The following is a 12,686-nucleotide window of genomic DNA, read 5'->3' as shown; positions in this document are numbered from 1 at the left end:
GCTAGTATCTGTAGTCTGTCTTACCTCACAACTGTTCATCCCAAACTGTAAGCCTCTTGTAATAAGGTACAGAAACCTTACATGAACAGGGGAGCTTTCTTCTGTCTTATACAATACACCATTATGCACTTTTCTGAGAAAACAATATCAAAGGTGATGCATACTGTGCAGATAATGAGACAATTATGAGGGACTGCTGTATACCAATCTCTCTTGCTCTGAAATGATATTAACACCAGACAGATACATATCAACACAATGAGCTAATTCACAAAGTTCTGTGGCTGCTGAGGGCATTCATAGTTTACTGTGGGGGTAGACTGATGTGAACTTTTCTTATTAAAGCATGTACAGCTTCTGTTTACATTAGACATATTATTTTTAACTAAACATAATGTTCCCACATGTTAACCACATGGTACACTTGATTCTAGGATGCTTAAGGCAGCACTTGTTCAGATGCATCTTATGCAAGAAACATCTAATTTAATACGATAAATTATATGGCATGAAAGGAAGATGCACATAAATTTCCCAAAACAAAAAGATGTACAACGAATCAATAAAATCATGAAACTAGTATATAAAATCATGAAACTAGTATATTACCATAAAATAAACCATAAAGTAGCCAGCAACATACCATAAAATAATAAAACATAACGTACCCATTAAAAAGAACACAACGTTGTGTGTGTGTGTCACGTGCACGTCGCTTGAACTGCAGAATGCATTTAGTTGACATTGGCGTCATGACGCACACAAGTTTCTCCTTAAAGGAGAAGACTCTCGCACCGCCAACTAAAGTTTTTTTTTTTAGCCTCCTAGCCAACCCTCAGCTGTAAGTGGGAGGGTGCTTGCGTCCCCTCCCCCACCCTCCGCCCTCTGGTTCCAGCGCCAAGAAGAGCGCAAACTTTATATTAATTAAAATAAATAAATAAGTACATAAGGCGCCCTTTACAAGGCCAGCCTATACGGCGCCCTAGGCGGTTGCCTAGTTCGCCTATGCCTAAGGCCGGCTGTGGTTATATCTTACAAAACTTTTTGATCTGATGTTGTCAATCTTCATTCATTCTTGATGAATGGGACACAGCTTCAACCCCTCGGAACTGGCACGGCCATAATACAGCTCTCACCAGCCAAAAAACTCCCAAGCTAAGACTCTACCCATAATGCCCTTCTCTCCATTACCCCAGATCTCTTTTGCCACTCTGATAACAAGACGCATCAGCCGATACTCTCCAGTTAAGTGCTTTACTTTATTCTATTTTTCTGTATACTTTCTCTATTTTATAGAGCACTTTATTTCCCCTTTCTATTGTATTTTTTAGTGTGGTGTGTTTGCATCTAAATTATTTCTACTCCTTTCTACCTTACAGTATTTTTATTACCATCATGGGTAATTTTTCCGGGTCTATATTACGTTATCGAATCCCAATAACATCGAACACCACAATACCGACACACAAAGCCTGAACCGCTAATACTTCGAACCCCCTAAACCGCGAATTTTCAAATCTCGAACCGTCATAGTCGGCTAACACCACCGCACGCTACATACTACATACCCAAATATAATAAATAAAACACATACATACACAAACCAAACCCTACTTCTAACACTACACTAAACCTTACATATATTACTATCTATGCACTTACCTTAACCCGTACCCTAACCCTAAGGTCCGTAACTATCACACACTTACACTACAGACATATACCCAAACAAAACAAATAATCCACACACATACAGTTAACAAAGCCCTACTTCTAACCCTACACTGAACCTTACATACATTACCTATCTATGCACTTACCTTAACCTGCACCCTAACCCTAAGGTCCGTAACTGTCGCATGCTTACCTTACGGAGCTATACCGCAGACGGGCCAACCATCACACTTCGACATTTCGTGGTTTTGTACGTTCGCCGTTACCGTCGTTCGCACTTTACGTGTTAGTCTTCTGGTGTTCGACATTACCGGGATTCGACAATGTAATATAGACCCAATCTCCCCCCCCCCTTTACCTCTTGGTAATCTCTTTGATACCATCGCTGGTATTTTCTTTCTGATTACATTTATAGGTATTTTTCCCTACCATTGTTGGTAGGTTTTTCTTCTTTCCTGTCCTTTCAAATGTGTGTGTGATTTTTTTTAAAATGGCTGAGAAGCAAAAAGACACATCTGGGTTTAAACAGATCCAAGATTGTGAAGAAAGATGTCCGACTCTGATGGGCATTTTTCCTGTGTATCTTGTTTGGGTGCGCCCCATCTAGAAACAAATTGTAATATCTTCCAAGGTTTTAGTTCTAGAACCTTGGCAGAAAGCTGAAATAAGCTGATTTTAAAGGGGTTATTAAAATCCTCCTTTGAAGAAACCCACTCTAAACCAGAGTGTTCTAAACTCAAACAAAAAAAAAAAGGGAGAAGTCATTCAGTGTCTAGCTCATCATCGATACTGGACTCCAGGTCCCAAAACTTGTGAAACAGCCTTTGGCACTGATAGTCATGACCTCCTCGGTACTGATAGTTTCTGTACCTAGCTTGACAACTTTGACACAGATAGTCTCATTGCCACCGACCTTGACCGTATCGGCACAGGCAATTTCATTGGAGCTGGCCTCTATGGCCTCCCACTCAGTTCCGACTTCCCCATCTGCATATGGTGCTGAAGCTCAAAGCATTTGTACCTCCGAGAACAAGATACTCCCTTTCCATAGACCCCTTTTTGGGTCAACTCCCAATCCATTTATGGATAAGCCTGAGTCTCCCTCGGGGATTTCAGTCCAGTCAACCAGAAGTCTTTCTGAGATAGATGTGGTGAGATTAGTGGATCAGCTTTTAGTAGCCAGGGTCTTCCCGCACCAGCTCAGGCCTCCCCTCCTACTCAGAGTTGAGGTCTTTTCTCCCAGGACTCCTACTTATATTCTTCCTCCGACGTCTCTTTTAGGTTCGGAGCCCGACACTTTGATTACCCCAGTTCCAGCTGCTACAGTGCCAACACAAGCTCCTTCTTTAGTACCTGGATCGGCACTGATGTTTTATGCTCCCTCGGAACTGATAGACTCACAGGGCCATAGTTTGGCTGTTGGTTCGGAGGTTTTCTGTTTGGTACCGATTGTCTCGGGCCATCTTTGACTCTCAGAACCCTGGCAGTTTCGGACTCTTCCCCGGCTCCAGTTTTGGAGGGTGGTCCCCCGGAGCGGAATGTGACCCTGGTTCCAAGGTTGTCTTTCTCGGTTCCAGGCTCCCATCCCTGTGTGGGCCTGCCTTCAAGATCATGGACCGAGCTTTAGCCTTGGCAAGCTCTCAGCTGGCCCCTTCTACTACAAAGTGTCACATATTTGTACCTTCTGGGCCGTAACTGTCACCATCTCTTACATCGGGACAGTGGGCACCAAAGCGGCAGGATATCCCTATTCAGGGCCCCTCTTTTTCGGAGTCCTCCTTAGAGATCTCCACTGAGGAACCACCCCATAAGAAGACTTGCAAGAGGAAGCATCTATGTTCTCCAGAAGAATCTGTCACAGAAGACACAGACTATGATGAAGGGGAGGGTTCCCACCGATCACCCCCTGAAGATGTCTCATTTGTAGACATCCTGGAAATCTTAAAACCGAGGAGTGATTGGAAGTCCACAAACCAATCCTCAGAGGAATCTGTGTTCTTGCAGGCTTTCAGTGCTCGCCCATCTACTTCCTGGGTGACCCCACCTGCTGACGGCCTTATCAAGCTTATCGCACAGCGGGCGTGGAAGGCTCTTGATTCCATACAGCTGATTCCCTGGAGGCCAGACAAAATCTTATCAGCTCCAGAAGACCAACCACATTGGGGAAAGGGTTTAGCAATAGATGCCATGGTGGTGGAGGTGGCCACCAAAAAAGAACTTGCCGAGGAGTGTTCCACTGTCCACCCTTCTAACTGAGAGTCTCGGATGATGGACAGGTTTGGGAAGCGGGTCTTTGCATCATCGACCTTCGCTCTTAGGTCCTTGAATTTCGTGGCACACTTTACTAGACCCCAAACGGATCTGATAAAGGAGCTATCTCATACCCTCGCCGGAGCTGCGTCTGATGAGGTGCAGCATAAAGTTGTCTCTCAACTTGCCACCCTGGAGTCTATATCTGACTCATCCATGCAGTCCATTGCTCATGCCACCGAAGAAATGACTAGGGCATCGGGTTCAGGCATTGCCATAAGGTGTCACGCCTCGATGCGCTTGTGCGACTTCACAGAGCCTTTCAAGTCTTCCTTCATCAATGCTTCTACTGATGGATCTTCCTTGTTTGGCCCCAAAGTCAGAGACACACTACCAGGTGTGAAAAAGATGGAAAGACCCTTTCCTCAGTGATCCTACTCTAGGAATCAGAGGAGTGGAAAAATGTGGCTAAAAAAGTTCCAAGAGCCTTTTCAAGACACACATGGCGAATACTCCCCTCAGGCTGATGGGCGGGGTAGTTCAAGTGGAAGACGCCCTCTCCGTGGCATAGGAGGTCCACGAAATCAGGGCTCCAGAGATTCTTTATCTGGGCAGTCCTACCAGCATTCCTGAATGAAGGCCCAATTGCTTACCTTTGGAAACAGTCAGGGAAGATTTTCACTGCAACCTGGCTATTGATAACTTTGGATACTTGGGTGCAGAGAATTATCACCAGAGGTTGCCAAATTCCCTTTATTCTCTTTCGAAGGATCCCAAAAAGAATCCCCAATGTTACTCCCAGTCAGAGGGACCAAGCAGCCATAGAGATTCAGAAGCTGCTAGCAAAAAACAGTCATTCATGAAGTCCCACCAGACCAAAGAGGACCTGGATTTTACTCAAGATTCTTCTTAGTGCCAAAAAAGACAGGGAACTGGAAACCAATTTTAGATCTCAGCCTTCTGAACAGTTTCATTCAGCAAACAAAATTCTGGATGGTCACGGTTCAGTTTAGTCTTCCCTTTTAACGGAGAATGATTGGACGTGTTCTTTAGATCTTCAGGATGCGTACTATGACATAAAGATGGACAAATGCTCCAGAAGGTTCCTCCGCTTCCAGCTGGGAGCCAGTCATTTTTAATTCAGAGTGCTGCACTTTGGTCACACCACAGCCCCCAGGATGTTCACCAAATGCATGTCAGCAGTAACAGCTCACTTGAGGCTAAGCAGATTCCGAGTGTTTCCATACCTGGACAACTGGCTCCTCACCGCCCCAACCAGACTTCTACTGCTTCAAACCACAGACTTCATATTGAACTTTTTCCAGTCTTTGGGAGTTACGATCAACAGAGAGAAATCACAGTTGTCTCCAACACAAGACCTAGAAATTATAAGAGCATGCCTGAATACGATTTCTTGTGTAGCATCTCTCCCTTTACACAGACTACAAAAATCAAGGTCACAAGTACAACTAATCATTTCCAAAAGCAAGGCTCCTGCTTTTCTTGTTCTGTGAGCTCTGTGTTCCATGGCAGCCACCATAACTTTAGTGTCCCACGCAAGGTAACACATGAGGCTGCTTCAGTGGCTCTTAGCGGCATGTTGGTCAGTACTGACACAGCCAGTGTCTTATCCAATATTGATAACAAATTGCTGCAAGAAAGATCTATCCTGGTGGATGAAGTCAGAGGAAAATCTATGGGGTCGCACCTTCGCTCCTTCTCTGCCCAAAGACATAGTGACCACAGATGTTTCCCAGATCGGGTGGGGGGGACATTATCTGGGAAGAACAGTTCAAGGCACTTGGTCCTGGCAAGAGGCCAATTTGCACATCAGTGTCCTAGAATTGAGGGTAGTGCTTCTAGCGTTGCAAGCCTTTCAGTCTGTCCTTCCTTTGGGGATGGTTGCAATCCAGTCAGACAACATGTTAGTAGTCTGGTACATCAACAAGCAAGTTGGAACCAGATCCTACCCCCTGTGTTAGAAAGCTCTCAGGATATGGCAATGGGCTATCACTTCCAACCCCTTTCTATTAGCAAGGCATATCCCGGGAAGCTCCAACGTAATATCAGACAAACTGAGCAGATGCATCCTCCTGCCTCACAAGTGGTCTCTAAATCCCAAGGTGGAGGTAAAAATTTTTCATCACTGGGGCCAGCCTTGCTGCGATCTTTTTGCTTTCCCGATAAACAACAAATGCAGCAGCAACTTTGCCCTAATTCCCCCTATTGGGGAGTCCCCAAGAGATGCACTCCTCCATGATTGGCCCCTGGGGCTACTTTATGCCTTTCCCCCATTCCCTGTCATGTAATTTCCCCTATTCTTGAAGAAAGCCCAAAAATTGAGACGCAAAATGCTCCTCATTACACCCTATTGGCCCCACCAAGTCTTGTTCCCCGTTATTTGGCCTCACCTGATTCGCCGTCCTTGGATTCTGGACCCAGATCCAGACCTGCTATCTCACCCACAGGGATTAGTGCATCCCAACCGTCACAGTCTCAAGCTGACAGCTTGGTATCTCCAATTCCATTAATTACCAGGCAGCGCAAATTACCTTCCTCAGTACAAAAAAACCTTCTGGCTTCTCATAAACCGTCCAAAAGAAAACTATATCTTAGCAAATGGAAGAGATTCTCTATCTGGACCGAATAATTTAGATCCCTTTTCAGCCCTGGTTGACAAGGTGTTGGAATCTCTGGCTTCCCTTTTTGAACAAGGAGCTTCTGCTTCCACCATCAAAGTCTAATTAGCAGCCATTTCCAATTTCCACAATGGATTTGATGATTATCGCTTGATTTTCCATAGATTATGTAAAACCTTTCTTAAAGGCACTTTACGTCTAAAGCCCCCATTCAGGGATCCTATAGCTCCATGGGATTTGACCTTAGTATTACAATCCTTAGTCCTTCAGCCCTTTGAACCAGCAGCTACTTGCGATCTCAAGTTCTTATCATGGAAAACTTTTTCTGATGGCCATTACTTCTGCCAGGAGAGTTTCTGAATTGCAGGCCTTATATGTGAAACACCATTATTTGATTTTTCATAAGGATAGGATGTCATTAAGAACCAGTCCTTCTTTTCTACCTAAAGTGGTTTCAGAATCTAATATTAACCAGACTATAGATTTGCCAGTCTTCTTTCCAAATCTTTCAAATAAAGGTGAATATTGCTTGCATTTGTCAGATGTTCACAGTTATGTTTCTGTTTGGACAGAACCAAATCATCTAAAAAATCAGATCAATTATGTGTGTCCTTTTCAGGTTCCACTTTGGGTAAACCAGTCTCGAAAGTTACCTTATCAAAATGGCTTGGGGATTGTGTTATCTTCATTTACAGTCATAATAACCTCAAGTTGCTTGCACCTGTTAAAGTGCATTCCACCAGATCTATATCCACTTCAGGTGTTTTCCACTCCAAGGCTTCCATGGAAGAAATATGCGCAGCCGCAATGTGGGCCACTCCCCATACCTTTGTCACTCATTACAAATTGGATATAGCTTCCAGCGGAAGAGCATCTTTTGGCTCTGTGGTGCTCAGGAATATCCTTCCCTAGGGCCACCCAGGACCTAATGTAGCTGGGGACTCTGTTCCATTCGTCAAGAATGGATGAAGATTGGTTTGAGAAGATTGTAGGTTTGACCTTAGACAGGGGTTCTGTTATCCTTCTATACTTGGCTGCAAATGCGATCTGAGGTAATGGAGAGAGGCAGATTATGGATAGAGTCTTAGCTTGAGAGTTCTTTGGCTGGCACAAGATGTATAATGGCCAAGCCTGTTCTGAGGGGTCGGATCCAAGTCTCATTCATCAAGTATGAATGAAGATCGGCAACACAGCTGGAACGTTATGGTAAGGACATAACTTCTTAAAACCACGCACACAGACACCCGATACACCATTAAACCTATTAACTTAATACTAGCACACAAAACTATGTACATCTTCAAATACTGAAGTTTTACCCTCCTAATAGGAACAGTTGTCCCAGACTGACAGCCACACTCACAGACTTGGATTAACCTAAAAGTAAGGGTATCCATTCTAAGACACATGGTACAGCCTGCGCTTCTACTAAGTTGCTGTCTGGTTCTGTTTTATGTTTATTACTCTCCCAGGTTGGGAAAACACTTAAATTATTTCAGAAAGCATTACCTACTAGCCATTGAAAGAAAGAAGTATTCTGTTTTTATTGCTCTTTGTCATATTGTCTCCATGGAGACACGAGAACCAGATACAGAGTTGTCTCTACAAGCCCTCATTGCTAGAGGAAATCTTTTTATTATATTCAATGTTCTTTTTTATGTATTTGCTTTCTCTTAAACCCTATTACTAGATCAAGCCAAGGACCTTGATCCAGTCATTCCCCTATGTAAAAGTGAGAAAAAGCACACCATTTTTCTTATATCATGTTCATTTGACCAGACTTTTCTTCTTCTTCCTTTTTTTTTTTTTTTTTTTTTACGTTGCAGTACCTACATTTCTTAAAACTGAACAAGGAGAAAGAAGGATAGAAAAAAAAGAAGGGCACCTGTTTTTACTTTAGTATCCATATTACACTTGAAAATAACTTGAAAACTTTACTGTATAGCATGCAGATTATGCAATGCATTCTAAAAATACTAATGTTAAGAACAAAATGTTGTTTTACTTAGTTACTCTTTCCTTCCTCTTCCCCTCTACTAAATGTTCTTCCAAATGGCATGAAGTACGGCATATGCTTTAGAGTTCCCTACAAATTTAGAAAGTCAAAAACATCCAACATTTCAAGGTTTTCTTGTTCTGTGATGTTTCACAGATATAATTAATGCTTTGTAATTCCACATTTGTCAGTTTCTGACTTGTGGTTTTATTCCTGGTCTCCATCTCCCAAATGCAGTCTCTGCTTTGTTTCCAATATACTCCGATTTCTTATTGTCAACTCTTGTGCTTTTTTCTGTCTCTCAAGCATTTTCTGTTGAAACATTGGAAAAGGTTTCACTGGCACAGTCTGTCTGTGGTCTTTGTTACCAGAAGCAGAATCTCTTTCTGTTTGATAGCTCACTTTTTGTTGGACAAACTTTTGTATTTCCTCCTTAGCATGCTCTGAATCAAAAAGTTATTTTGTCCCTCCAGGAAAGAATATTCTGAAAATAGCTGGGTACAGCAGCTTGAGTCTATTACCTGCTTCTTGACATTTTCTGTTTTAGTTGAATAAATGTACTCCTCTTCTGCCTGATGTACAGTGAGTAATCATTTTCCCCAAGCACTCTACTGTCTCCCACTTTTAGTACTTTGTCCTTTTGCCATGGTTTTCTCAGAATCAACTCTTTCTGCTGACAGGATTGCATCTTTACTGTCAAAAGTCTAGTTTGCTTTCTCATGCTTTCTCATGGCCAGGTTTGCAGCATACACACTAAGAACCTTTTCAGTTAACAATTCCTACTGTGGAATACCAATACAGTTACTTATTTGTGCTTTCATAAACTTAATACAGTCTGTTCCTTCCATCTTCTCTGGTACAGAAAATTTCAGGTTGTCCCTGCGTGTTCTGTCCTCTAATTCTATTATTTTTTTTGAACAGCTGTTCTTGAGCAGTTTCATATTCTGTCAGCTTTTTCTGTTATTTTTGCAGTTTTATCAGCTCATCTGGATACATGTTTAAAGCTTCTTCCTTTTTTCCAGCCTTTTGTTATTTGAGTTGATATACTCCTTCAATGTTTTATTTATTTCAATCAGCCCTGAGTACGTTTGACTTGTTTTTTTCCTCTAGGTTACTGAAAGTCATGTATTGCACCAGCGCTGGAACTTCCAAGCCAGTGTTTTTTTTTTTCTCACATTTTGTGATTCATTTTCTTTCATGTTCTCTGAATTTCTTTTTCGCTGGCATCCAGGGATGCACTTACTAGCCAATTAGTGAAATTTACCCAAAAATATGAGTTAACTGGTTTTGAGTTTCTGTTTTCAAACTGGGGGAGCTGAAATTAAGCTGTTACTTAATGTGCAGCCATCTTGAAGGTGCTTATCATTGAGATTTTTATTTTATTTATTTCTTTATACTAAGACTCATTTCAACAAATGTGGAAGAAGGAAAACCAACCTGGTTTAAATTACCCAATCCCCATTCCATAAAGGGCTTATATAGTGTATTTCCTCATTTTTCTTGGTCACCCCACATGCCTGCCAATCATCAGTATGCAGCCCTGTTTTGCCCATTTGCTTCTTATCTCATCACATCACCCTGTAAAAAATATCCCTGGTGATAATCATAAATTGCTTACCGGTGCTTGCTGCTGCAGGTGACCCAGGCCTTCAGAGAAGTCATCTCAAGATCAGGTTATCATCGCTCATCTTCCATGCAGCCATGTTGTTGTGTCTTTCGGCTTTAACCGGTTAGGGGTCACCACAGCGGAACTCCGGTCCGCTAATGATTGGCAGTTGATTTTTACATGCCGAGTTGCCAGCCCTGACGCACAACCTTCAACGAAGGTATGCCCATTCACGCATGTCTCCATGCAGAAGACGCTCTAGCTGAGAATCGAACCAGACAGCGTCTTACTGTGAGGCGACAACGCTACCACAGCACTACTACCGCGGATCTTCCATGCAGCCATAAAGGGTGGAATTAGTCTGCTTCGGTCCAGACACTGGAAGAGTTGGACTGATCTTGGTACCCTTTTTCTTGACAACTACACTCCTTACAAGCTCACTCTCTTCGCATGTCCCATAAACCCGAGCTACAAGGAGGTACTCTAGACTGAGTATGAGAAATTGCTTATAATCTTTTTTATAACAAATATAGCTAATTCCAAGAGAAGTCACATAAGAAACATATTTTGTTAGGAACCCTAGGAAGGGACAATATTGTAGAGATTCCTATAGATCACTGTGGAGAAATTCTTAATGGGGAAAAGGCAGATTATTCCACTGTATGGACAGACACCAGATAAATCTGTCATTCTTAAGTACATAACTTACATATTTAGTATGGTCCTGTGTGGTCACTGGAATAGCTGGACAGAATCCCATGCCAACCTTGGGTGACCTAAGCCAGCAAGACTTTGAGAATGGTATTTTCAAATGGAACACAATACCTAGAAAGGGTAATAAAACTGTTTTTGCAAATGTCCATACAGTTGACCATGTAGCATACGCTGAAAAGTCCTGCAAGGGTAAATTTCAAAGAAATGCAGCTGATGTAGCATGAGCCCTGATAGCTGTGTCTGGTGATCAGTGGCTTCCCTGTAGAAGTGTAGCAAAAAAAATAAAAGAAAGAAATGCAGTCATATACCCATTTGGACTGGAAAGTGACAACACGTTTTGTCCTTCCTTAACTTTTCTGAAATCCTTGGTGTGGTATAAGTAGAATCAAAATTGTCTTGAGTTTTTTTTTTTTTTTTGCATTAGTGTGCCTCTATTAAGAAAGATTGTATACCCCTTGCTTTATCGTGTTTAATGTCTTGTTGTTTTCAGAACATCACAACTACAAATAATAGACCATCCATGTTGTGTTTCTTATATTATCTTAATGTGTGTTTTTTGAGATATGAAATCTGTAATGAATTAAATAATTAAAAAAATGAAAGTATATATTTATATTTTGACAGAACTAATGAATTTACGTTAGCTCTGCAGCATTTCTTGAATGTGATCAGTATCATAACATGTTATCATTTTTGTTTTTCAGTGTTACAATTTACAGGAAGCTGCTCATGTTGACTATGAAACTGTCATGCTGAGCTGTACAGAAACCTTTGATGATGAAGACCTGTGAATTACTTCTGATGGGGTTACTTTTTTTCTCCTACTGCATCTTTGGTTGCTTTAATTTGAGTTATATTTTCAACAAAGATCAGTGTTTATGTTGTTTGATGCCATTTAACATTAACCAATATTTTAATTAGTATATCTGTTCACCTTAAAACAGAAACTTTATAAAGTTACTTCATAGATATTTTAAACAGCATGTTATTGTTTGCCATAAAATTCTTAACAAAATATTCAGTGACACTTTCCATTATTGTACAGTTTTACATTACAGACCTTGTTTTAATATATAACAATGTATATATGTTAGATACAATACAAATAATTATTTATACTCTTAGTTCATTTTAGTGTTTATTTATGAAGTGAGAATATTTCACATTTATATTGTTCTTAGTGTTTATTTATTAAATGAGAATGTTTCACATTCAAATACTTCTTACTGGTATCTTGGTTTCTTTGCTTTTTCCCTTTCTTAACAGCATCAAAGTGAATCTTAAAAAAGTTCTTTTTAATCAGTATTTTTTATTGTGAAATACTTTTCAACATTTGAATACACGGACATAAGAAAAATGTACAGCTGTTTACAGCATGTATGTACACATTTAATTTCCATAGTATACCCATTGTATGTATTTTTAATTATGCCATTGTATCTATAATTATTCACTTTGTTTTTCACCATAAAATTCAACCATGGGCTTGATTCTGACAAACATTTTGCTTATTCCTGGTGCAAAGTGCTTTTACTTCCTTTTCGATTAGTATTGTTACAAACCCATTACTTCCCTCTATTCCAAGTATAGTTATAACTTTCTTTGCTACTGATAAAATACTACTAACTATACATAGATTTATTCAAACTTTTTATCCTCATGTAGAACAAAAAATATATCTCAGGAATAATTTATACTGAGCAACACAGCACTGTATCTGTTGTGTCTTGCAGTTCTCTTTTGAACCTTTCCAGATTTTCATATGACCAAAAATATCCAGTCCCCTCTTAATCCTGTAATCCTGAAT

The 12,686-nt window shown here is 40.9% G+C and overlaps 1 protein-coding gene across 1 annotated transcript in view; it reads left to right on the top strand.

Moving 5' to 3' along the window:
* STRA8 (stimulated by retinoic acid 8) overlaps positions 1–12,027 on the top strand; it is a 396,440-nt gene extending 384,413 nt beyond the window's left edge. Inside the window, exon 5 of the mRNA XM_044087171.1 lies at positions 11,584–12,027. Within this exon, the coding sequence (XP_043943106.1) occupies positions 11,584–11,670 (87 nt within the window). The 3' untranslated portion in view covers positions 11,671–12,027. The remainder of the gene's footprint in view (positions 1–11,583) is intronic.
* The last annotated feature ends 659 nt before the right edge of the window (positions 12,028–12,686 follow it).

The sequence above is a fragment of the Protopterus annectens genome, chromosome 11.part0 (assembly GCF_019279795.1).
Source record: "Protopterus annectens isolate FY-2018-M chromosome 11.part0, PAN1.0, whole genome shotgun sequence".
In the NCBI taxonomy this organism is placed as follows: domain Eukaryota; kingdom Metazoa; phylum Chordata; order Ceratodontiformes; family Protopteridae; genus Protopterus; species Protopterus annectens.
The sequence above is the reverse complement of the archived record's forward strand: the minus strand, read 5'-3'. Positions and strand labels throughout refer to the sequence as shown.